The following is a 26,353-nucleotide window of genomic DNA, read 5'->3' on the forward strand; positions in this document are numbered from 1 at the left end:
AATTTCAACTATGAATGCTTGTCCTTCTACAGTAACCTTGAAGTGACCTTCTGGTTTCTGTTGAGGATGTGCTTTTTAACTGCCTTTCCCAGGCTGGCTGCCAATCTGCACCACACTCTGGGCTGGAGTGGCATCAACCATCAGCTGTGTGCATGGACAGGGAAGCCGCAACACCGGGACCCACAACACAGGCCGCCCCCGCCAGGTCATGAAGCAGCGTGCCTGCCTTAGGAGAGCCAGAACAGTGCACACGCTGCTCCTACATTTGATTAAAGACATGGCGGTCAGTCTGACAATACGGTAAGTTCAAACCCAAGAATTCCAACTTGGGAGATTGCAGCATTGAGCTAGAAGGCCCACAGAGGCCAGTCCAGAGGCAGGCACCAGGCCTGAGCTCAGGTGACTCCCTCCAAGTCGCCATGGCTGTCCCAGCCTGCTCCTGTGCTCTTATGGACATCAGGTCAATGCTAGCTCTATATGACGTCCCCACTCCATCACTGAGGCAAGGGGACAGACGAGATCCTCCCACCTAATGTCCATATCACCCTTCCACAAAGGCTCTGGGCTGACTCACAGGAGGCTGCCAAAGGAGCCCAAGGATCTGCTTTCCACACAAGAGCAAACACCTACAAGTCCTGCCAGCCTCTAGAGACAGGACCAGGATGGCAGGCCCACACAGGGAGCCGGGAACTGTGCCCACCCCAATGCCCCAGCCAGAGGAGCCAGAGTGCAGGGGCCACCCCAGCCCAGCCCCGCAAGATGGGTCAGGCCATCTCTCTGCCCGGGAAATTCATTTCTACAGAACAGAACAAGCACAAGCATTTCAGAAATCCTTTTATTAACAAATTATGTAAAACAATTACAACTAGCAAGTTTAAAACAATCAAAAGTAAATTTTTTGAAAACTCTGTTAAAAATGTGTGAGAATGACCAAAGCCTGTACCCTCCTCTTACCATCAAATGTAAAACCTAGGTCTTGGCACGATGAGGTTTAAAGGACATGAGCACACACACACACACACACACAGTGGACCCCACACACCAATGGGGCATCAGGACAGCAATGACTGAACAGGGGCTGGAGTGCCAAGTGTGCCTCATGGCCGGGCCCAGGCCACAGCAGACCGCCTGCCTGCTCCTCCAGCACAGCCCTATGGGGCAGGGACTGCCAGGCCCCTCCAATCCCACAACACTTCAGGCTCATGCGAGCCCTGGCTGGTAAATGTGGTGTGCCCGTCCTATGCTCTGCTGCTTCCCAGACGAAGAGTCAGGCTCCCGGAGACAGAAGTGGAGCAGCAGAAACTTCATGAGGCACCAATGGGAAGCAGAGGTTCAGGTTACATTGACTCGTTCAACCCTCTTTTCAGAATAAAGTTAAATATTCAGAGGACCACGTGACAGTGGCTAAAGTGACAATTCTCATAGACTTTAAACGTGTAGGACTCCAAGAAAAAGTCTAGAGGGATTTTTCTCACCAGGTGAAAAGAGCATGGAAAACAAAAACAGAGTATTTTTTTTTTGCACTGATGGGACTGTGCTCAGCTGAAAATGCATGACCTTACGCAAGGCTGGAGGCCTCCCTCCTTACCAGGTCAGCCTCGTGGGCAAGCAGCAGGCGGGTGTGCTGAGCCCTGAGGGCCGCCATGGTCAGGGCAGGGACTACAGGCACCAGATTCAAGGCCGCTATCTACGTTTAAAGAGAGGAGAAAGACAGTGTTTTCATACAGGTTTGCTTTTATTTCCACACTCAGCCCGTTGAGAGAACCTGGCACAACCTGAATGGCACCAGGACACTGTGGAGTGCTGCCTCCCTGTTGCGTCCTGGACACAGCCACACTGGCCCACGCACACGGGACAGACAAGTCCTTGAGGGGAGACGGCTCGGCTGTGCACTTCAGGAGGCCGAGGGGCCACTGTGGCAGTGCACGAGAGTGTGAGTAACAAACACTGGTGGCGTGATTTTAAAAACCCCAAACAAGAAAAAATTTAAAGTAGTGCCTTCCATCCTCCCCTGCGGTGGAGACCAGGGGTTAAAGGCACAGTAATGTGTGGAAGATGGGGGAGTCCGGGAGCACAGTCTAGAGCAAGAAAAAGCACAGGTGAGAATTCAGGCATTGTGCAGGCTTCTCGCAGGACAACCTGGTTCCAGCACAAGACGTGGGGACACTGCAAAAAGGAAGCAAGTGTTCAGTCTCTGCTCCATGCCTTGACAACAGGAGGCATGTTAGCAACAACGACCGCCGATGATGCCCCCAGACCATCTCAGAAGGCAAAAGAAAACCCCAAGCTCTGCTTCAACCTGATGCCCAAGGTGAATAGGAGCAGACGCCCCGGGGGAGCAGCCTCAACAGCAGATAGTTTATCTGAGGAGCTGTCATGCTCACCCGCTGGCCGCCCTGGGCACGATGGCTCTGGGTCCTCCTCGAGCGCTTACTGAGAAGTGTGAGTGCCCAGCCTTGCCGGACTGGCTTCTGAAGGCTCTCGTCTCTGCTGGGCACACCAAGGCCCTCTCACAGCCAAATGCCCAGAGATGGTTCGCAGCCAGCCTCCGTCCTCCCCCCAGCCCTGTGTCTTAGCCACACTCAAACCCCACTTGCTAGGTGCTTTGCTACTTTCGGAGAAAAGCTCCAGCTCTGACAGCCTGGGTGTGCACCGGACCCTCTGTGACTCCCACACAAGGGTCATATGGACCCCAATGCCATGAATCTGGGGGTTTCCTCACTCAAGGGACAACACAACAGGGGAGAGAGAATACCCACTAGGGTACTGCTCATCCCTGTCTGAAGAGGCCTTACCCCTGTGCTTAGGTCACTCCTGATTTCCCAGGGGGATGATCTCCTCAGTGACGAAGAACTCGATGGTCTCCTCTTCCCAGTCCTCCACGTTGCTGTCCAGCTCGTCGGTGTCCACGCCTGCAAGTAGGGGAGGAGGTAATGGGGTGTGTGCACACACATGCACACCCACCCACCCTCGTCAGCTGAGAGCCCAGAGTGATCACAGTAAGGTGCCCCGTGGGCGTGAACCTGCAACCATGGGAAACTCTGTGCTCTGACAATTTAAGGGTCTTTATGACACTTAACTGGAAAACTCACATAACAGGGGAGAAACACATTTTCACAGAGACGTATTCTACTATGCACATCCTCAGCTAACAGTTACCTCCTCGCAATTCCAGACGTTCACTCTTCTGCTCCATGTAGAGCTCCTGGGCCATTTTCCGGTATTTTCGGAAATCTTCCATCATGGTGCGTCTCCTCTCCACCAGTTCCTGAGCACGGAGTTGGGGAAAGTCATGGGGATGACAGGCCCCTCTCCACCACGGGGAGGGCCATGGCCAACAGTAATGCCTGCTGCAATGGCTGCCGTGAGGACCCCTCTATTCACAGAGGCTTTCAGGTCAGGACTGGAAGGACGTGCTCTCTTCCATCCCCTCAACTCAGGACCAATCCCTCCCGCATCTGGATGGCCAGCCACCCAGAGGTGCAGTAGGGTCCCACTAGTCTGTGTGCACGGCAGCAACACAGCAAGCACCTGCAGCAGATGAGCAACCCCCACGCAGACACTGCCATCCCCTCAGGCCTGGTGCTGGCCCTTCCCTCAGTCGTGGGAGGAGGCTAACCTTTGAGGCTTTGGATTGGCTCAGACGATCCTTCTGTTCAAAGATCTTGGAGTATTTCTTCAGATCCTTTTTAATTTGCTGAAACAAAAACAAAGATGAGCCACCCAGAATTTAAACATTCAAAGCAAGAACCACAAATGAGAAGTTCCACATTCCCTTGACCCCAAGGGACCCTAGACCTTTATCTGATCCTGGCTCAGGAGCGTGGGGGGCCGAGGTCTCCACAGGAGCTGGCAAAAGCGGTCCTTGTTGTTCTTCTGCAGGAGGCGTCCTTGGAAAGTCCACAGCCAGTAAGCGTTGTCCACCTGCAAGAGGGCAGAGGCGCAAGCACTGCTCAGTGCCCTGAGTCATGGCAAGATGCAAGGCTCCAGGCACCTGTACCCTCACAGCACCAACCAAAACAAGCATCTCCTCCCGGTAGTCTGAGGGCCAACACCTGACAGTGCTGTAGGTATCTGGAAGAGACCTAAACACAAATCTCTGCTTCCCAAGCCTGCATGCAGCAGGGGGAATGTAGTCCTTAAACCCAACAGGAAGACACCGTGCACCGTGCAAATAGCAGCAAGGACGGGCTCCCATAGCACGGGCTCTTTACTGGCCTGCAACCGGGAGCTCAAGCCAGAATATACACTAACCATGCCACGTAACACACCGTTTAGCTCAACTGGCATCTTTTCCATGGTGACACTTTCCCAAAGAAGCAGGATCTGAATTTACATGCTGGTGTGATCCTGTTGCAGACCAGCACTTTAGGAGTGTGTGGCATCTGACAAGAGCTCAACATTCTAAGAGATTTCAGCAACAGGCAGCACCCAAACACGTGCAGACATGCTCAGGAACAATCAGTGTGCTATTGCCAACATACAGATCATTCAAGATGCTGTGTTCAGTGGGGTTTGCTGAGCCTGAGCTGCTCTACATTCCTACGTCCTTACACAGAACTGCCCAAGCTTGAGCTCTCGGGTGCACAAGCTGGTTCAGGATCAGCTCAGGATCTTGATCAGCGAGAAACAGTCACTAAACGTAAAAGAGGACTGGCAGAGCAGTGGGCGAGGGAGCACCGCTGCAGACACACCAGCACATGCACACACAGAACGGGCTTTGTACACACGCTCTCGCGCTTATAGAACATGGCAATTCTTAAGTTTTTCAGATACGGACATTTGAGATTAAAGAAACATATACACACAGGTGTTCACAGCCTTTCAGGAGCCCTGAAGGTAGTGGCCCTCCTCTGGTGGCTATGTGCTGCTCAGTCACCCAGCAAAGCCAACTAACAAGGACCACATGCCAGGCAGAGCCACAGAAAAGGCCCCTGGCCACACAATGCTGTGCCCTGGCAGCAAAAACAAGAAAGGAAGGGGTAATAAGTACTGGGAAAATCCAGAGTGGGCAGGCTGAGTGGCGTCCCGTGGCAGAAGCACCATGCGCACAGGAACTACATTCCAAGCAGAAGAGATATACAGAGGCCATGTATGGTCAGGCCACACAAGCGGAGGGAGCCACAGAGAGTCTACTGAGCCGGGCACCTGATAAAGGGGGTCCAAATCGCAACCTTCATGAGGATGAAATAAAGAGTGTGGATGGCAAAGCACATCCTCCTTCTGCCTCCATCCAAGCCAGAGAGGCCAGTGAGGGAGTGAGTGCTCAATGGTGGGTGGGGGAGAAACTATACCATGAAGAGGTCCCAGGCCCCGGCACAGAGGAAAGGGGCCTGGGCACAGGCTGCCGTTGGCCTAAGACATGCTCCGACTTAGTAAAGAGATACCAAGTAATGCCAACCAAGTCATGAAGAACTGGCTGCCTCACGTGCGCTGCTGAAGGGCTTTCTAATATTTTATTTATGAGAAAGACAGAGAGAGAGAGAGAGAGGCAGAGACACAGGCAGAGGGAGAAGCAGGCTCCATGTGGGGAGCCTGACGTGGGAGTCGATCCCAGGACTCCAGGATCCAGGATCAGGATCAGGATCACTTCACCCCTGGGCTGAAGGTGGTGCTAAACCGCTGTGCCACCCAAGGAATCCCCTCAAGGGCTTTTTGAAGCAGCTGGGCAGGGCAGCAAAGAACAACTAACAGATCACCAGCAGTGCCCACCCCAAGGAGACCCAGGAGAAGGGGTGACACCAGGCCTATCACAGCCAAGTCTCACACTGCACCCAGGCTACACAGGACCCCATACCTTATGGCTCCACCAGGACACAGAGGTGACAACGTAGCGTCCAGTAGGGTCCCACTCCACGTCAGAGGCCATGTAGTGCTCTGCAATGTTCATGACTGTACAGTCCGAGGTGTCAACAAAAGCCAAGGCACCATTCATACTGGGGAGACAGAGCATGGTCAGCATGCACAAAGAACCCCATCTATGCATACACCATCATGGTATCCTGCTACTTCAAGGCTCTAGGGTGGGCTTGGGAGCCTCGGGCATTCCTTGCCTGCTAACTCATCATTAAGGAGGAAGTGATCCAGGACCCCTCTCTCTCCTAAGATTGTTGGGAATGGAGACGTGGAAAGGATACGTGGTAGAACCATGAGTGTGTGGAGTAGTTTTCATTGCAATTACCTGAGGCCAAACCTCTAAAACACAGTAAGCATCACCCATAAAGTCAGGAAAGCGAACCATTGCGTGTTCTGTTAACACACAGGCAGACACAGGATCTTCATACCCCACACGCTGCTGAGATGGCAGGAGAGCAAGGAGCACAGGAGGGTTAGCACTGCCACAACTCATGGTCACACTGCACAGAGACTGGCTCATAGCCATCTGCTTAAACAGCCTTCCCACAAGAGAACCAGAGTCACTGCCCTCCAGAAAAAGGTCTTGCTCAACCATGAGGAAACCACAACATTCACACGTCTTCAGGGCACAGACTGAAAACACTTGCAAAGGATGGCTTACGTTGACCTGGTTTTGGCCTAAACTCCCATCCAAAAAAACACCTGTGTCGGTCCTTCCATGCAAGAACACTCAGTGTGGAGGAACCTCCGTGACTCGCGGGGCCCCAGTCAGGGCCTGCGCAGTGGCCCAAAGAGCGTTGCTGACAATGAGCAGATGGCACCAGGCAGCAGAAACCCACCTCCTTAGGCCAGCCAACACGACAAACTGTCCCTGGGGGCTCCAGAAGATGGTATTTGCCTGCTGCTTATCAAACATTTCTGAAAACAAAGAGAATGTCCGTTAAGTCTTTATAAAGTGCTGAAGCCGGGGTGCGGCCAAGACTCTGCCCTGTGCGTGTCTACATGCGTGCGCCAGACCCACCTGCTGCCTGTGAAAACGACTGTGGAAAACCCATGGTCTGAGTACATGTTAAGTTGTGAACTACGCTTCAAGAAAAATGAGAGAGCAGGAAATTCTTTTAAACTATGCTACCATTTATAGCAACATTTCACGTTCAAAACCATCTGTTTCCCAGGGAAGCTCGACAGAAATCACTGTAAACAGTCACGAGATCTCTATGTGAGGGCGAGTAACCCACAACCCCGACCAAGTACAGAGACATGAGACCCAAAACCCCAAGATCTATTCTTCCAGTGACTCAAACACCTTTTTCAAACTTTGGAGTCCTAAACGTTTGAAAACCATCTCTCCCTCTGTCCTACGAGGACCCTGAGGAGCCCCCCTGGAGAGTGGACACTTAACGCTTAGGCTTAAGTCCACAGGTCTCCACTTGAGGACACAAAGTAAACCCCCCAGCCTGATGTGGGCCTGCAGAGGATCCGTGGATGGGCCGAGGGGGACAGAGAGCTGTGGAAAAGTGGCACAATTGGCAGGCAGGATTCTGAGACTACATTGAAGGAGAAAATTCTTAATATGTCCGTGAATCACCACAGACGTGTTAGCAGGACACATGTGGTCATCCCTTCAAGGCGGAGGACACAGAGCAATCAGGGGTGGAAGGCACTTCTACACCATTTACAAAACCGCTTTCTAATCAGAGACCAGTATGGTGGCCTGTTATGGCCCCTCTTTCCTCTTAAGTCACAGGGAATGGATACTGCAGTTTTGTGACAGCCAGCCTGTCTCCCACAAACACTGTTGAGCTCCTGGCATTCCCTCAGGATAAGCTCAGCACCCAAGCTGTCAGGTACAGGGACACACTTACCATCCTTCCCACAAGGAAGCCATGCACAAAGGGCCCAAGGTGGCACAACCGTGTCCATCACCTCAGTCCCCACATGACAGAAATGCTACGGCTCAGTGAGGACCTATTTCACGCTGAGCTCTGTGGGAAGGACCCAGGATGCCCCGGAAGAGCCACTGCGGGCAGGAGGTCAGTGCTCACAAGCCCTGCCCTGCTAGGGGAGGCCAAGGAACAAGAGGAGCCCCCCTTGCAGGCAGAGCAGAGCACAGTGGGGACGTGGGGTCCCCAGCCCAGAGACAATAACTGTGGCTGCAAGAGGGCAAGTGCCTCCTCTCAGAAACCCCCTGTGAAGGGCCCAGCAGCAGCTCCCCAAGATCACTGCCGGGGTGGCCACCATGAGGAAAGCCAGAGCTCAGGGGCCCTCTTGGCTGTCCCGAGGCCCTATCCATCCGTTGTCTTGTGCGCCCCTCAACAGGGTGAGGCTACTTACTGATAAGCTCAATCTTCCCGTTGTTCTTCACGTGGTAGAAGGAAACGGATATCCGAGGAGCCTCCCCATGCAACACGGCAAACTTACTCCCGTTCGGCTCCCAGGCGAAGGCTATGATGGTTTCTGTAATCACCAGAGAGTAAGCCTGTTTGGTTGTTTAACAAAGTTAACTATTGTCCCTGATCAAACATTCCTGCACAGCCTTCACTACTCAACCAGAGGAACGCCCCAAATTCTTAAATTCATTAAAACAACACAGTGGGCCTAGGAACAAAGGTGCAGGACTTGCGTGAGACCACCCGGGCCCAACAGGAACACAGCTGCAGGGTGCCCCGCTTGTTGGTGCTCGCCACTGTGCTCAGTATAGGGCTCCTCAGCCCCCCAGCAGCTAGCAGGATAGGTGGCCAGGCTTGACCGTCGCTCAGTCTCTTCTCCCCCTCCCCATTGTCCTCCTCTCCCTTGCAAAACAGAATACACAACTAAAACACAAAACACAACCAATGACACAGACTCCACTTCCCACCTAGAAGTGGCAGCACAGCACCCTATCAGTTTTTAGAGACCCAGAATAAAGCTCTCGTCAACCGAGAACTTGTCACAGGAAAAGCCCTTCTGTGGCTGGCCACTGAAAGCGTCCTGAAAACCCATTCCCCGCACATGATCTTAGGGGGAAACTGGCCAGGACCACTGCTCCTCTGCAAGGCAGATCGGGTGAGGATATGAAGGGGGTATGGGCCATGTCACATGGCGGCCAAAAGGGCCAGAGGGAAACTGGAACCAAGAGGGGGGTGTTTAGGCCTGGGAGGCAGATGGCACACATGGTCAGGGCCACAGCCACCCGCTCAGGCAGGAGTACAGAGCGCCCCAGCTGCACCCCAGGACCACCAACCACGAGGGACCCCATGGGACTTGCCTTTCATTTCCACCACGTCGACTGGTACCTGTTTTTCCCTCATTCGGAAAATTTCAAAATTTGTAACAACGCCCTGTTCAGGAGAGAAAATGAGGGAATGAAATGGTGGAAACTGAAAGCATGAAGGAACTGTCCCATGAAAACAATATAATAGCATGAAAAACATTTACATGGCTGGTAAAGATGTGCAAACATATCTACGTGATGGAAATCAACCCAGCAGGATCAAGCAAGCACCCTGCACCACCAGAGACACCCACAGGTGCAGTCCTTGCAGGGTCCCCTTCCAGCCTGCCCGCCACACTCCTAACAGAGAGGCTCAGGGCTCTGCCCTGCAGCTTGTCTACAAAACTGGTGCCCTCAAGATGCCTAGGTGGCTCAGTGGCTGAGCATCTGCCTTTGGCTCAGGGTGTGATCCCGGGGTCTGGAGATCAAGTCCCACATTGGGCTCCCTATAAGAAGCCTGCTTCTCCCTCTGCCTATCTTATGAATAAATAAATAAAATCTTTAAAAAAAGAAAAAACTAAACCGTGGTGCCCTCGAGAGCAAGATAGGGGAGAAATAATTTCAAAACAGCAGATGCCCTGCAGTGGCTCTTCCAAACACTGGTGTTTAATAAAAACCAAGATTCGGGACACCTGGGTAGCTCAGCGGTTGAGCATCTGCCTTTGGCTCAAGATGTGATGCTGGGGTCTGGGATCAAGTCCCACATCAGGCTCCTTGTGGGGAGCCTGCTTCTCCCTCTGCCTGGGTCTCTGCCACTCAGTCACTCTCACGAATAAATAAAATCTTAAAAAAAAAAAAAGAAAAAAAAAAAAGAAACCAGGATGCTGCATCATCTCAGACAGCCAAAAGGTGAAAATGACATGCAGGTCCACCCACAAGCGACTACACTCAGGCTGGGGCAGCCACCCAGTAGAGTGCTGCTCAGCCCTGATGTGGAATGAGGTGCAGACACCTGCCATAGCCTGGATGAGCCCGAAAATGTGCTCAGTGAGGGAAGCCAGCCACCAAAAGCCACACACTATGCCTACATTCCCACCAAATCTCCCAGACAAACCCACACAGAAAGAAGGCAGAGTAGTGGGTGTCAGGAGCCAAGGGGAGTGTAGTGCTGGGGAGCTGATGGGTGTGGAGAAAAGTTTCTCTTTTCGGGTGATAAAAACGCTCTAGAATGAAGATTGTGCAGAGGGCCGCTCAGGTCAGTGAAAGTATCATAAACCCATGTGGACAGGTGACCCACCCCTTGTGACCTAAAGGTGACAAGAGCTCCAGGTAGGACAGGCCAGCTAACTGCCTTCGGTAACCAGCCGGTCTCCAGGTGACCCAGAAACTCAAACAATTAATCCGTTAACACTTTTCAAGCAGGAGACCAGCATGGAGCTGGAAGGAGTGGCATCCACTCACCTGGGTTCCCTTGGGAGTCCTATCCACTTTAACACACAAGTAATCTCCATTTTTCTGCCAATGTAGCTTGCAGTCCACGACATTGAACAAATTCCTAACCCTGATTTCTTGTCTAGTAGGGAGCTGCATCAGGGTCACCCTGGCCGGGATATCTTTGTCCTCAGGCACCCAAAAAGCTATGATGTTACCACCAGGAGACCAAGAGAAGTCCCTGCAGAACAAAGGAAATAGTGTTAGCAAGGACTGACTGAGATGCTGACAGAAAGCACAGCAAGGAACAAGCTCATCGGCTGGAAACAAGCTCTGTGCTGGCGCTTTGCCACCACACGGCAACAGCCAGCCTTCCTGGAGAGCTCTGCCCATCTGGACCCCCACCACCCAGGGCATCAGTATGCCCACTCTGCCAGCGAAGAGAGACAGTGGGGCTCCCCACTGCCCCGGGCAAATACCCCTGAAGCCCTACCAGGCTCCCAGCCGCCACACTGGGCAGCTGTGGGGTGAACAGACTGAACTGAGGCTGCTGGACTCCAATGGATGCCTGGCACTCACTATGGCACTAAGGGAAAACCACAGCTCGGGGGTGTGAGAGGATCTGGAAGTAGGAGGACACTGCCCTCTGCCATGCAGCTGCCTAGAAGCTAGGTGCCCTCGTGGACCATCCATGAGCTCACACATGCAACAACTACCTCTACTGTGATGCTGACTGAGAGCCAAGTCCTGCTTTAGTTTGTATCAAAAACCACCATCGTACCAAAAAACATCAACACAAAAGGAGTCAGAACCACTGGTGTCCCTGCACTACTGGCACTTCTCTGCAGACAAGCCATCCTCAGTGTTCACGTAAGCAAGTGTGCCTGCCTTGGGCCATCACACCACCCCATGGCCAGCAGAGTATACATGAAACCTTTCCTCTAAGGGGAGACCTTCCTCCTCCCCCATGCCTACCCCCTGCCTCGCCCTCCCCAAGGACAGCAGCCATGGCTCAGGTCCCAAGGCAAGAACAGGAAACAAGGCAGAGCCAAAAGCCTGTGGCTTCACCAAGGACCTACATGCAGGATGGGCAACTGTGGGCCATGAGGCCGGCAAAGTCACGAAGCCCAACAAGCAGGCCTGTGGCTACAGTGCCACTCCTGAGGCCAAAGCATCTGTATGGCGTTTGCTTCAGTGGACTAAGAGCAAAGCACTAAGGGAGGGAGCACTAGTACCTACTGCCCACCTATAAGAACATTCACTTACTTTATGCCAGAGATCTTCAAGCTTTTCTTGTCCAAAAGGCCCATAGACTACAGAAAAACAAGGGTTACAACTGAGTTAAATCATGCCATCTCCATAACACATGTGAATTTTCACAAAAGGGAAAGAGGCAACTCTGGAATGAGCCCACCAAGTAAACCTAGCAGGGGCACACAGCAAGGAAACAACTCATCCATGGCAGCAGAACACCCGTCTCCCCCTATCCCAGACCGCCGGCAGCACAAGTGGGGGGCACTTTGGAGGACAGAACCCAGGGAGCAGCCACGGGAGAGGGGAGCTGAGCTTCTCTCGTGCTGCACACAGAAAGCTGCTCTTCTCTTCTCTTCCCTTCGCCCATGAAACAAGGGAAGCACTGCGTCTCCCGCAGCTCCCACCAGGCCAGGCCACCACTCAGGAAACCATGTCACTTACGGGAGTTTCATAGATGCTAAGAGTGTCGAGGGTCATTCTGGCAAAAAATTTACCATCATGGCTCCACCTGAAGAGAAGAAAAGTGCCAGGCACTGTCATGGAAAGAAAAGGCTGTGACAGGCGCACCATGGGCTGTCGCTTGTTTGTTTACTCACTTAAAGATAGGCCAATGGGCTGAGCTCTCGCAGTGAAAACCCCTCTTCTTCTGCCCGGTCAAGATGTCCCAAATGATGATGGCCTGAGGGTCATCCTGAGTGCCCATCAGGGGGCTGAATGTCACCAGGTATCTGTAATAAAAAAGATGCTGTCTACAATCCTGTCCACTGCCCCACTTCTCTTCCCCAAGTGTCCCACTGGGTGCAAATAAGGTGAGCAGCACCTGCACCCACCATGCCTCCGCTCTGGACAGCAAAAGGCCCTGGTAAGGCTGCCTGAATAAGCAGCCGCCTCTGTCTCCAAATCCCAGCTGCCGGGCAATGCTCTCCCACTAGAACCCGCTCCAACCACAGAACAGACCATCCCCAAGGCACACAGTCACTCCAAGGGCCCCCTTAAAGTGTTTCTCCACAAAATCAGGACCACAAAAGACCCAACAGATTCCAAACCAAAGTCTGTTTATGAGCTCTAAAAGGCATGGCATACAAATTCTACTTGATTTTCATCAACCTTTACTTAGGATAAGAAAAGAAACAGAACAGCTACATGTGTTTCAAAACCCCACATACATCCAGCACAACTTCTGTGTCTCAGGCTTCTCAGTTACCTGACACTAGCTTGTCTACACCCAGGGCACACGTTCACGTTGCTTACACACAATGCCACCACCTAAACCAGGTGCTCTCTCAGAACAGGAGGCAGGAAAGGTAGAAACAAACTCCAGGAGAAAAAACAGCGAATGGCCTTGTCCGGGTGCCCACGGGGGCCTCCTGTTCCTTTTCTCATCCTAACGATAAGGCCTGTATCACCTCCCTGCACAAGTTTTAGGAAGCTCCCTATACGGACCTACCCCGAACACCTACATAGAAGTGAGATAAACATGCTGAACTACGGTTTCTTCATGGAAACGCCTCGATTTGATAATTAACTGAAAAATAAACTTTTCACACTAATTGTAGGACCAAAGCACGCACTTGCTCCCAACGCAATGTTTCCCGTGTGAGGCACCTTGTAGAATCCCAGGGATGCGACAATGAGGAAGACGGTCCAGGTGTGGCCCTTCAGTGGACAGAGCTCTATACACACGAGTTACAGCCGCAGACATACATCTGGGATACAGGTGGACCAATGCCTGCCAGACCGGGGGCTCCTCCCCACACACCATCTGAGCCAGAGCTCAGGAGTCTCCCATGAATCTGGTTCTAGCAAGCTGCTGCAGGGAGCAGCTCAAGTATTGGGAGCCAAGTGCTTGTGAATTCTTGAGTCCGCCAAGAACAACACATGCCAGAAAAACTAAAGTTTTTTTTATCAAAACTTCTATCAAAAGTTCTTTAGTTTTACCAAAACTCTTGAACGTCCATCATGTAAAACTCACTTTTTTTTTTAAAGATTTTATTTATTTATTCATGAAAGACACAGGAAGAGACAGAGGCAGAGGCAAAGGGAGAAGCAGGCTCCATGCAGGGAGCCTGACATGGGACTTGATCCCGGGTCTCCAGGATCAGACCCCGGGCTGAAGGTGGCGCTAAACCGCTGAGCCACCCGGGCTGCCCAAAACTTATGGTTTATGGGAAAACACAAGGAGGGAGGGAACCAGTTCTGTGATGCCCTGAGGAAGGATTGGGCACACCCCCTGGGGCCCATCTTCCTCACAAGCCACCATGAAACACAACACAGGAAGGGCAGGCAGCAAAGGGTGACAGGCAGATCTGGGTTTGAACAACTAGCCACAAATGACAGTGACCAGGGGACAGTTGGGGAACCAGAGTGCACGTGGACATTAGACGATGCTGAGGGAGCCAGTCAGGGCTGCTGGGGGCAAAGAACACACAGAATACACACCCACACCTGCAGCGATGCCTACCTTCCTAGAGACTTGTCACATATGCAAAACTCCCAGAATAGTTTTGAAATAAACATGGCAAAATAAAAAATCGTCAGAGCAAGATATTTAGGATGTAGTTACTAAAGTCCCCTAATTTTTAAGGTGTCAGAAAAATTTTATACCAAAAAACTCAAAAGCAGGCGTGCCTGGGTGGCTCAGTTGGTTAAGTGTCTGCCTCCAGCCTAGGTCATGATCTCAGGGTCCTGTGATCAAGCTCCACATTGGGCTCCCTGCTGCAGGTAGTGTGCTTTTCTTTTTCACTCTGCCCCTCCCCCCAACCCATGCTCACTCTTTCTCTCAAATAAATAAAGACCCTTAAAAAAATACATAAAAAAGAAACTCAAAAGTAGAGCAGGTACAGGTAAGCCACGTTTCAGGAGCCCAGAGATACCAGGGCCAGGGCCTGAGTTCCTGATGAACTCACAACGTGTGCAGAAGGCTGAATTGCTCTGGACAGGAGGGAACCTGACAGGGAAGGCTCAGCGACAGCCCAGAGCAGGGGGCACAAAGCAGCAGTCGGGGAGGGCATTCGGACTAAAGCCATAGGTAGATAGGACAAAAAACACTGCCTGGCCGTGGGAATGTTCCTTCCCAGCTCCTGGTCTGCACCTGCTCCCACAAACCTCTGCTCCATTACACATGAGGAAATGCCACTCACAATGAGATTATAGGCACAATACACAACCCTGGACTAGATCTAGAACTGAAGGAGCAGATGTTTTACAAAAGATATTACTGGATCAAGGGAAATATGGGAGCAAGGTAGCACATAAGTAAAAAGTAGTAGATCGATGTTCAATCTCCGTAAGTCTGACCGGCACCAGGGACAGGTTAAGGGTATTCCCTGCCGCTAGAAATGCATACGGTGGGTGAGGGGTGGGAGACACGGGGACATGATGCTTCTGCTCACTCCCAATGGCTTAGGAGAAAATCCTGTGTGTCTACGTGGAGAAACAATAAAGCACACCCAATGATGTGCTAACCAAGGAACACTGGTAAAGAGCTCCTTTTACTCTTGCTGCAATCCTTCAACTCAGTTTGAAATTACTGCAAGATATAAGGTTTACAATCAGGTGCAGGGCCCAGCACAAAGGAAGAGAATGGGCTCCGCCCGCCTTTCCTAACCGCTTACCTTTCACAAGGTGAGAAGTCAATGAGCTGAACCCCTTGGTGGCTGAATCTCTGGATTTGTTTGAATTTCTCTCCCCCCCAGAGAGCAATGCCTCGCTGATGGAAAGTGGCCAGGTAAGTGCCCTTAGGAGACCAGCGCACGTATGTCTCTGTCCATCTCTGCAGGAAAGGTCAGAGCTGGTGTTAACAGGACCACAAAAAGCCAGCACAAAGACTTCTTCTGTAAAGAACCGACTCCTCAGACTCCGAGTCTCGTGGCTTATTTCAAAGCCAAAAGAATGAACGATGTTGCTCTCAGAAATGTGATAGGAAAGACATGACACTTCCCCTGCCCTGGTACCCAGGTTCCCAGTTACAGAAACACAGAGTAAATAATCCCCACATGGCAGCAAGTACCCACCGCCCTCTCTTCGATAGAGACAGGGTCCTTCACGTCGTTCCAGAATATTGAAGTACGGTCCCCACTCTCAAATATGACACTGTACTGATCTCTGCATTCTGCCTCTTCGAGCCAGTAACGTAAATTCCCCTGGAAAAAGAACCAAAGGCAAGGGACAGAGTATGTCTCATCACCGTTCACCCAAGAAGCCATATTCCTGCCTGATGCCCCTGGAGACCTGACCGACTCAGGGCAGCAGCTGCCAATGCCTGAGGCGCTCACCCCCGCAAGCCACGGGGCTACCTAGCCTTTCTTTCAAGCACATATAGACTCCATTAACGTACCAAGTCTTTGAAAGGTTGTTTCTCTGGAATATCCCACTCATCACTGATGGTCATATACCTAGAATAAAGGAAACACTAATGAGAAACATGCGCACAACTACAAGGGGTGGTAGCAACACTGGGAGTTCTGAGCCACAGGCAGTGTGGGGCGGCCCCTTGCCCACTGGGGTGGTGGTGGGAATAATGGGCGAGGGATCCTTGTGGTGAGGGTGCTACTGGTCAGGATTGCCAGGGGAGGGGATGGAAAACATTCCCACAGTGGTTTGCCTGGGGACAGGGCTACCAGGAAGGCGCCCCACACCGCCCCAGAGGTGCTAAGCCTCTCATGTCCGGTGAAGATCCGGATCATAACCAGGCCAGAACTTACTTGTCAAAGTCTGTGAACAGGTTGACTCTGAACGTGTGCTGCTTGTCCAGCTTGTAGCCATCAGCATTTTTCACAGCATCCAAGGCGTGGGCAGGAGATGCGTATTCCAGGAATGTATACCTGAATCAAGACAAGACCATTTTGCACAACTTCAGACTCTAAGACTGGGCAGGCCATGCTCAACACACCAAGACCCGTCCACGTTACTGTAAGCACCATCAAGGCCAGTGACCCATCTACCACATCCCCAAGAGTCAACTCACGAGAGCACAGGGCTTCCCTAAACACAAACGAAATCCTAACAGAAGATCCAAAGTCTTTCAGGCCACAATCACAAGTTACACAAGTTAATTAAAATGTTTACCACGTAACAGTTTCACAGATGTACACCTGTCAAATTTATGAGATTATACACTTTAAGACTAAGCAACTGTATTATACAGCAAATTTCAAATAAAGCTATTAAAAATCTTGAGACCATGCACAGTCTAATATTGTGCATTAAGAGTAAAATTATAAAGGGCAACTCTCTCAGGTCTCCTCATTCTTCAGAAGCCTTGTATTATCAGCTTACTATTGCTCAATAAACTCTGCTTTGCTACAAATAAAAATAAATTTTACAAACTTTAAAAGAATAAAAGCAAAATTATGGGGGCTCCTGGGTGACAGAGTTAAGTGTCAATCTTTGTTTCAGCTCAGGTCCTGATCTCAGGATCATGAGATCAAGCTCTGTGTCGGGCTCTGCGCACTCAGCACAGTCTGCTTGGGACTCTTTCTCCTCCCTCTGCCCCTCCCCACCAAATAAATAAATGAATTCCTCATGGAAAGTAAAATTTTAAAGGCTTTCAGTGAGTGCTTCATAACAAAACATACAAGACAAGCAACTGCTGGTCAAAAAGAGATTATCCTTCAGGATAACAATGTATCCTACAATGTATCCTTTCTACATTGTTTCTGAAATAGAAAAGGCAAGGAGCATAACCTGTATTTGGCAGTTAAAAAAAAAAAAAAAGATTTCTTTAAATCTGAGGTAGTTCCAAAATCTGAATTTAAAAAGTCTAAGTTTTATCATCTTCTCATTCCTGCCTTGTACTCTGAGGCCAGTGTCACATGAAATTCTAATGGAGAATTCTGACAAGCTTGTAGAGCAGCAAACAGAACTCGTTCTGTGGGCTGAGTGAAAACGGCTGAGAATCACCCAAACATAATTTGACATTGTCTACTTGGACTACACATGGGCATTTTAAGCAAGCCAATTCCATTCCAAGTGTATAGCAAGGAAAGGCTCACACCTCTTCTAAAGGGGATGGGTCCAAGACTGTCCCTAACTGCAAAATGCTAAATGTCAACTGACAGAACTGCTGATTATACAACAGAATAGCACAGCCCTGAAAATGAAGGAGCTACAATCACTTTTATAATACAGAACCTCACATTAAATTTAAAAAGTGAATTCTAGGACTCGTACCTCATGCTACCATTTTTAATAGTTGCACCATTTTAGGTTAACAGTAGAAAAAAAGTTGCTAATTAAGCAGTGACACACTGCTTTCACCTAAACTGTAAGAAGTATCCCCATTTCAGAGATATGAATGAGGAGGAAAAAGAATCTTAGAATCAATAAAATACCATATGTAAAATTTTCCTGAAATTTTGTCAGCTTCCAATCTGTTGGTCCCCTTTATTCAGGATGTATCTTGTATCAGTTACTACTCTGATGGCAGAAGATTTAAATTCCAAGCTCTGATTTCTTAAGAATTTAGCAGCCAACTCACAATACCCAAATTCAGGATCACCTACATCTCCTCCTGCCTGTGGAGCTCTCAGCTGAGGGAGGCAGAATGAACAGAGGCAGACGTGCCAGGTGAGGGTGCACCGTGTGTGTGTGTGTGTGTGTGTGTGTGTGTGTGTGTGTCCACAGGGACCCCAGTGCCACCTGGTTGCCACCAAAGGGTGTCAGGGACCAATACCACTCACCCTTTTGTCTTTCCATCCTCCTCTGGATAAAAATCATTTGTGATTTTCCCAAACTTGGAAAAGATCTTATGGATGACATTTTTGAGCTTCTCCAGGCGGTCGGGTCCCACCTGAGGAACGTTGTCGACTACAATCACCGAGTCGATCCCGTCGGCCTCCTGGGGCCGGTCCTTGAGAATGTCTCCCAGCAGTTCTGTACAGGTGAAAGATTTGACAAATTACTTTTTTTTGTCCAAGCAAAACATTAATACGGTTAGCACGCTAAAGAAATTCCGAAGAAGTAAAAAGTGAATAAGCACTTTCACTATGAACAAAAGATCATGACCCTGAACTGACTCAAAATTTAAACTTGAAAAAGTTAGGAAGATTTTAACTCTTCATGCTCCCTTTGTCCATCAATATGTCCATTCATTCCTGAAAATAATGGAAGATTTTAAATGATTTTTTCTTTTTATGCAGAATGCCAACAAAGAGAACAGCTTTTCTCAGGGAAAGCAGGGTGGGGGCTTTCTGACCCACCCTGAATGCAAACCCACCAGCAGGCACTTTCTTCCCATTCAGGTTAAGACAAAACAAACAACTCTTTATGTAAAATAGCCTCAGCCTAGTAAGAAGAGGAGATTAGAGAATCCACAGGTTCCTGAGAGCAAATGGCAAAGGGACCTGGGATCCCTGGGATTCCATGAGATGCCTCAGGATGCTGGAGAGGCACCAGCCATTCAGATAGTAAGTCCACAAATGTTTAGGACTGTGCTCAAGACACATTAAGCAGTACATGTTAACCACTATTTTCATAACAACATTCAAAAATTGAAAACTTAAACAACAAAACCCCAAACTAAAAACGTATTGTTCACATCACCTACTTTAAAAATTAAAATTTTAGGGATACCTGAATGGCTCAGCGGTTTAGTGCCTGCCTTCCGCCCAAGACATGGTCCTGAACTTCTGGGATAGAGTCTTACATCAGGCTCCCTGCATGGAGCCTGCTTCTCTCTGCCTATGTCTCTGCCTCTCATGAATAAATAAATAAAATCTTAAAAAAAAATTAAAATTTCAGTATTCAACATCTTAAGTACGCAAACATCTTAGATTTCCTTCATTTGCATAAGGTGAATGGCTAGGTAAGAGAAAGAAAAGAACAAGTGTGGAAGGACCAGGAAAAGCAGCTCTTGGGGAGCAGATCACAGGTGTGAGAATGGACATGGTACAGTCTGTCCAGAAGATTCAATGCCACCTGGGTGCTGCCTACTGCTGTCTACCTCAGGCCTGCTGCTGGAGACGGACATTCAGAGGTCAAATGAGTTACCAGAGAACATTTAATATAAATTCTGCACAAATCCTTAACCTAATTAGTTGCTAGTCTAGAAAGCTATAAAGTTACAAAGAGCACTGGCTGCATTAGGAGCTCAAACCGATCAAAGATGCTGTCAGAGCCACTGACAGATGAAGCTACATCAGTACATACAGCCCAAAGGAGAAACAGCTGAGGAATGTGGTGGCTTTTACTTGTGTACCTGCATGTCCTAGAACTCAATTATTACTCCAAGTTCTGAATTCTATTCAAAAATTTCAACATGTTATCCAGGATACGTGCCCATAACTATTCCTTCCTATATGTCATTCTAAGTTAATATGTACTTTCTCTACTTTTGTACTGGAAAGTTCCCATACAAAAAAGGTCAAAAAAATTTTTCAAAGTTGAAAAAAGTCTTTTAATTTCAAGAAGCAAGCTATTACAAACTATCTAATTAATTCCAACACTTTCATGAATATTAAAAGCATTACTGTAAAAAAAAAAAAAAAAAGCAATTGCCTCTCAAATTCCAAAGAGTCTAAAATTGAGAGCAAAGAAAAAAAATGAAGAGGCTCTAACTAGAGTCACAGCGATAAGAGACATCTTCACCACTGAGGCTAGAGTCAGCTCCTTGAGTCGTTTTTAAAGTTCACTTAACATACAATTAAATGGCCTGTTTAGCCTGATCTGAATTTACAAGGTTTACAATAATAAGCTCAGCTTTTATATAAACTGTGGACTCCTTCTCACAATCTTTAAGTGTCTCATTTATGAGAATGTGCCCATGTACAGTATGGGAGTAAGAGCAGCAACCGCAAAATGGAGAGAGACATCCTTCATCGTCACCAGCCCGTGTATCTGGTCACTCCTGCCCAATGGATTCCCAACCTGCCTCCGAGAGAAACAAAGAAGCAATTCTCAAAACTAAATGCCAAATGTAAAGATAAATAATACTTGATAGGGCCCAAAAGAAAATATCTTGAGATAAAAACTTTATCTTGGGTGCCCGGGTGGCTGAGCCGTTTAAGCATCTGCCTTCAGCTCAAGTCATGATCTCAAGGTCCTGGGATCCCACCTGCATAGGGCTCCCTGCTCAACAGGGAGGTGGGGGTGGGGGTGGGGGTGGGGGTGGTATGGTGTTGGTTGTATCTGCTTCTCCCTGCTTGCTCACACCCTCTCAAATAAATAACAAAATCTTAAAAAAAAAAAAAAAAAAACCTTTGTCATGTACTTGTCTGGCTGAGCATCAAAGGCAGCTGAAAATTTAAACAGATGACCTTGGGAACAATGCAACTGAGTTACAGTATAGCGTCTCAGAATTAGGAGTCAGGATGATCTCACTGGAGTATGCTGGCACCTCAAGAGGGTTCTTCATGAGACCCAGTCTGCTTTCAAAAGAACCCATCCGGGATCCCTGGGTGGCGCAGCGGTTTGGTGCCTGCCTTTGGCCCAGGGCGCGATCCTGGAGACCCGGGATCAAATCCCACGTCAGGCTCCCGGTGCATGGAGCCTGCTTCTCCCTCTGCCTATGTCTCTGCCTTTCTCTCTCTGACTATCAAAAATAAAAAAATAAAAAAATAAAAAAAATAAAAAGAACCCACCCATACCTTCTGCATCTCACTCTGACCCCGCAGGGCAGTTCTCATTAAACACAAAACATACTTGGGATCCTGACCCCAACCAGTTGGCCATGTGCCCAGTGTTAGTTCCCCAAGACCAGGAGCCTCTCAGGTCACTCTGACCAAAGCAACAGGATCCCAACACCCTCCTGGTGGTCACCTGGCCTGGCTGGCTTGTGCCCACATAAGTGTCCTGACAACTGTCACACAGCCCAGTTCTAGAAATAATTCATGTGGCAGAAAACTTGTGCTCAAACAATTGCTCTTAAAAAAAAAAAAAAACAACTATAGGGGCAGCCCCGGTGGCTCAGTGGTTTAGCGCCTGCCTTCGGCCCGGGGCGTGATCCTGGAGTCCAGGATCGAGTCCCACATCAGGCTCCCTGCCTGGAGCCTGCTTCTCCCTCTGCCTGTGTCTCTGCCTCTCTGTCTCTGAGTAAATAAATAAAATCTTAAAAACAAACAAACAAACAAAACTACATAGCAAACACTCAGGGGCTCAAAATGGACTTTCAACCGAAATCTTTGATTTTAAAATATAAGAAAAACTGTAGTAAAAATGACTGCGGGTGCCAGCAACACTGTATCCTAGTAAATTCTTAGGCACCTACCCTGACCTACCCCAGCAGGAGCAGCACATCTTCTCACAGGAAGGGGACTGCAGCTAGACCATTGGCCCAAAGATCTCCTGGCTCTGCAGCCTTTCCTGCTGTTCAAGCTATGCTGTCTCTTAGAACAGTGACAATAACATGTAGCTCTTTAATACTACGTCTAAATTAAAAGAAAACAATGCTGTCAGTTCCCTAAGTTTTCTTTCTCGTTTTACTTGACATTCTTTGATTGCGACAGTCTCAGGGTTATCGGATACATCTCAAAAAAAAAGAAAAAAAGAAAAAAGAGTATCCTAACAGGACACGTTCTTTTCTTGGCACAGCCTTAGCCAGGTTACTGACGTCGCATCCTTACCATTTTACTATTACGTAAAGGAATCTGCTGTTGTGCTGGAAAGAGTTCAAATGGCTAAAAACAAAACATAAACAGTAACGAATGGGATTAACCAGAAGTCATTGAGGGGAACAAAGCTCTCAGGCCAGAAGCGGACGGACACCTGTAAACTGAATCAAGGTTTAAAAAAAAAAAAAAGTGCAAAGCAAGCTACAGGGAATGCCACCGGATCCCGGGGGGACCAACTTCAACAGCGGGATGGGGGTGTGCGCACAGCCTGAGAGGGGCCCTAGCAGAGGCTTCCGTGGAGCGGACTCAAGGACCCCGGCTCGGCCAGCACCTGTTGGAAGGGACAGCAGCGCATCAACCCCACGGCGCGTCCACGCGGCATCGCCTGCGGGTCCCCCTGGGCGCCGGCCTGCAGACGAGGCTGCCACCCGAGGCCGTGCGGCTTGTGGAGGCCCCGCTCTGCTCGCCCCGAACTGGCCTCGGCTCCAGCTCGCCCTCCAGTCCCTGGCCCCAGGGCTCGCGGGGGCGCCCAGGTGGCCGGCCCTCCCCGCCCTCCCCCGCCTTGTTTTGGAGAAAACAGACGAGGAGACGCAGGCGCGCCCAGAAGGCCATCCCCACGGCGGGACGACCAGTGCGGCGCGGGGACGCCCTCCGCCCCCAGCCCCGCGCCGCCTCACCTTCCTCGCTCACGTCGTCCACGAAGTCCTCGGGGTCGCTGAAGGAGGGCTCGTCCGCGCCGCCGTCCTCCCCGCCCGCCCCCTCGGACCGGGCCTCGGCCGCCGCGTCCCCGGCCTGCTCCGCCGGGGCCTCGCCCGCAGCCGGGGCGGGGGCTGGGGGCTCCTCGGGCGGCGGCGAGGGCGCGCCCGGGGCGGAGGCCGCCCTCTCCTCCGCGGCGGCCGCGGGCTCGGCCGGCTCGTCGGGCTCCGGCCCGGCCTCGTCGTCCTCGCCGCTCGCCGCCTCCTGCGCGCCGGGCCCCGGGGGCCGCGGCGGCTCCTCCCCCGGCGGCGGCTCAGCGGCCGGCTGCTGCTGCACGGGCTCGGCCCGCTGCTCGGCCGCCTCGGGCGCCGCCACGTTCTCCGCGTCCTGCATGGGCCCGCCGCTGCCTCCTCGCCCGTCCGCGCCGCGCTTCCGACTCTCCCAGGCCGCCCCGCGCGCCGCCTGCCGCCGGGCCATGTGCGTGCGGCGGGCCGGCCCACGCGGCTCGCGGAGGGGGCGCACCCACGCCCCGAAGCTCCCGGCGCGCCTCGGCGGGCCCGGGGCCCGAAGGCGTGCCCACTGCCGACCGCCGCAGCGCGCCCATGACCAGCGCGAGCTCAGCGCCCGGAACCACCCGCTGGGCTGGATCCGCACACGCCCCGCAGCCAGAGCCCCCCCCCGGCCGCGGCCACCGGATGGTTCAGCCCAACATGGCAGCCAGCCCCGGCCTCCTCCCGGCGGGCACCGCGCCGAGGGACCAAACCATTGGGTGACGCCGAGGGAGGCACGAGGACGCGCGGCTCAGGAGCTTTAACTGCACGAACGCAGAACTCCAAAGTATGTACTAGAAAAAGATGCAAGTTCGACGAACGCCCTTGACTGTGACATCTGAGCCTTTCGTCAGACACGTGTTTCTCTTACAGGGGTCAGTTCCCCCTCTCCGTGTCGGCTTTTAGGCTCGTCCACTGACTGGGCAAAGGATGGACGATTCCAAAATGTAAAAGCAAACTCGTGGCGACTCAGAGCTGGCCCGCACTACTGGAAAGATGACTGCCTAGCGCGTTATCAAAATGAAGCAGAGTGGCTTGGCTCACTTATGCCCGAGAGCACGGCGGCAACGGTAATCCCGCCCCCCCCCCCTGCCGACGGGCACCGTGGTTCGGCCTGCGAAGGCCTCCGCCCTCAGACGCGGGGGCGCGGGTGTCACGTGTGCAGGCGGGGCGGGGCCTGCCGCCGTGGGGCGGGGCCTGCCGCCGCAGGGTGGGTCCTACCGGTTCTGGTCCACTGCGGCGGGAGGGGCCGCTCCGCGCGGGTGTCCTGTGAGGCCCTAGAAAGACCGCGATGGGGGCGGGCGGGGGTCGATGTGTCCCGGGGTCCCTCCACTGCGCAGGGAAAGCGGCCAGAGCTACCTGGAATGGCAGGTGTACTTTCCCTCCGTTGGGAGCACACGTGGCTGGTTTTACACAGAGGGTCCTGGGGTTGCCTGACACTGGCTTCGGGTCCTCGCCCTCCTGCCCCTGGCCGCATGGCCTCTCTGCCTCAGTTTCCCCGTCTGCGCAGGCAGACTGGTTCCCGCCAGAGGTCAGAGTTCGCCCACTTCCTGGCTGCACCTGCAGTTATCACCCATCACTGGGTCTGCAAGCCCTTGTCTTGCAGAAAGGGCTGAGGATGGCAGACCCACCCGCACAGAGCAAGTATTTCGCGGAGAAGCTTGTAAACAACTGACCTGAACCTGGCAGCTGGAGGGGCTGTAGAGAAGGCTCTGAGGTGTGCATGGGGGCCATGGAGGGCTGGCTGCTCCTTACTGCTTCCCCATCCGAGGTGGGGCTGGAACTCATGACCCCAAGATCAAGAGTCCCATGTTCTTCAGACTGAGTCAAGCAGGCGCCCCTAGCTTTGTCATGCCCTTCAACCCTGGTCGTGTGAATGTCCTCCAATGCACAACCACCTATGTATGCTTTTAGAAGACATCTCTGGTGTTGTAGAGAGCGCCCCCCAGACTGTCCACCATCCACCACCCCCAGAGGCCCGTCCTGACCCTGTTAGGGGCCTGAGCAGAGTGGACGCTGTTGGGGGTGCAGCGGTGAGCAAGGAATGCCTGATTCTGGCCATCCCAGAATTACAGTGTTAAGGGACACAATGTTCAGGAATCAAAGTGTCCCAGAAGTGGCCACAAGTGTTCTTATGTGACAGGTTCATAAATGCCAAGCTAAAACCCGGTCCCCTGCAGTGCAGGTGCGCTTTGTCACCCTGAAGAATAGGACATGGCGCAAGTGACACTGTGCCCCCTCCAAATCTAGATCCTAAATATGATAAAGGCTGTCACTTCTCTCAGGTCACTGGCTTGGAAAGAAGCTAGCCACCGTGTGCTCAGGACACTCAAGCAATCTGTGGCAGGGCCCCAGTCAGGAGGCGCTGACCTCCCCAGCTGATGTCACCGGGTAGTCAGACAGGAAAAGTGGACGTGGACCCCAGCCCCTGTCCACGTCCTGGGAGGCCTCAAGAAATCAGACCTGCTCGCACCTTGACCCTGGACATCCAGGCTCCAGAACTGTGAGACCTAGATTTCTGCTGTTCAAACATCTGCTCCTGGATATTCTGTGATGGCAGCCCTAGCAGACAAGCACGATTCGCAAATACGTTAGGTACCCAGAGAAAAAGCTAGAAGGAGACGTGTGACCTGAAAACAGGCTCTGATGAGATAAGTCGGTTGAAGATGTTGATCAAAGAAAAGTGATCACCATAGAATGGAGGTGGCAGGTTTGTCACTGTTCCCTGTAAAGTTCTTTCAACTTTTCTTTTTTTTTTTCTTTCAACTTTTCTATGTGTTTGTAAATTTTATAGTAAACAATTGGGGAGAACTGAGGAGCCAGCTTCAAGTGTTCCCCCCTCTGGGACCATTCTAGCTTCTAAAGAATAAAAAAAAGCCGTGTATGATCTCAGGTGAATATCATAGAGCATCCTGTCATTATTCTGAAAATAAATGAAAGACTCAAGCAAAAAGTAATTAGTCTTGCCTTTATTTTTCCTTATTACAAGGTATGATAGTTGACTCTATCGAGAATTTTAGCTAATAAAAAAAAGAATTTTAGCTAATAAGGGACATCTGGGTGACTCAGCAGTTGAACGTGTCTGTCTTTGGCTCATGGCGTGATTCCGGGGTCCTGGGATCGAGTCCCACATTGGGATCCCCACAAGGAGCCTGCTTCTCCCTCTCCCTGTGTCCCTGCCTCTCTCTCTGTATCTTTCATGAATAAATAAAATTTAAAAATTAAAAAAAAGAATTTCAGCTAAAAAATGCAAAAGGATGAGTAAAACTAAAGAAGCAACCTTTGTGACCCTTATAAAATAACAATGTTTGCTGGGAGAGAGTAGG

At 51.1% G+C, this 26,353-nt stretch overlaps 1 protein-coding gene and 1 long non-coding RNA gene across 3 annotated transcripts; one reads left to right on the plus strand and one right to left on the minus strand.

The window, feature by feature from the left end:
• Window positions 1–821: 821 nt before the first annotated feature.
• EIF3B (eukaryotic translation initiation factor 3 subunit B) lies at window positions 822–23,389 on the minus strand. Of its 2 annotated transcripts, XR_005360674.1 has the most exons (20): window positions 22,959–23,389; window positions 18,415–18,607; window positions 16,438–16,557; window positions 16,071–16,128; window positions 15,748–15,876; window positions 15,349–15,506; window positions 12,331–12,462; window positions 12,176–12,242; window positions 11,747–11,793; window positions 10,511–10,721; window positions 9,104–9,176; window positions 8,191–8,313; window positions 6,696–6,774; window positions 5,798–5,936; window positions 3,799–3,924; window positions 3,620–3,697; window positions 3,160–3,268; window positions 2,796–2,912; window positions 2,385–2,487; window positions 822–2,166 (listed from the first exon to the last, which is right to left on the minus strand). XR_005360674.1 is itself a non-coding variant. In XM_038539644.1 (19 exons), exons 1-18 carry the CDS (start codon window positions 23,368–23,370, stop codon window positions 2,809–2,811), a joined length of 2,358 nt encoding a protein of 785 aa, XP_038395572.1. In that variant the 5' UTR covers window positions 23,371–23,389; the 3' UTR covers window positions 822–2,166; window positions 2,796–2,808. The 2 variants fall into 2 exon arrangements, 1 of the variants encoding a protein (XP_038395572.1); XM_038539644.1 differs by lacking the exon at window positions 2,385–2,487.
• A 297-nt stretch (window positions 23,390–23,686) lies between these two features.
• LOC111096238 lies at window positions 23,687–25,930 on the plus strand. Its single transcript, XR_005360338.1, has 2 exons — window positions 23,687–24,097; window positions 25,313–25,930. It is a non-coding gene; the product is annotated as an uncharacterized LOC111096238 (long non-coding RNA).
• The last annotated feature ends 423 nt before the right edge of the window (window positions 25,931–26,353 follow it).

The sequence above is a fragment of the Canis lupus genome, chromosome 6 (assembly GCF_011100685.1).
Source record: "Canis lupus familiaris isolate Mischka breed German Shepherd chromosome 6, alternate assembly UU_Cfam_GSD_1.0, whole genome shotgun sequence".
In the NCBI taxonomy this organism is placed as follows: Eukaryota; Metazoa; Chordata; class Mammalia; order Carnivora; family Canidae; genus Canis; species Canis lupus.

Bases quoted from the DNA above. Each gene is read 5' to 3' on its own strand.
- EIF3B (XM_038539644.1), bottom strand. From the start codon at position 23,370: ATGCAGGACGCGGAGAACGTGGCGGCGCCCGAGGCGGCCGAGCAGCGG. The intron at 12,243-12,330 runs GTGAGTAAACAA...TCTTCTCTTCAG, and splicing joins GCCCATTGGCCTATCTTTAA to GTGGAGCCATGATGGTAAAT. The intron at 3,698-3,798 runs GTCTAGGGTCCC...TTTTTGTTTCAG, and splicing joins TGAGCCAGGATCAGATAAAG to CAAATTAAAAAGGATCTGAA.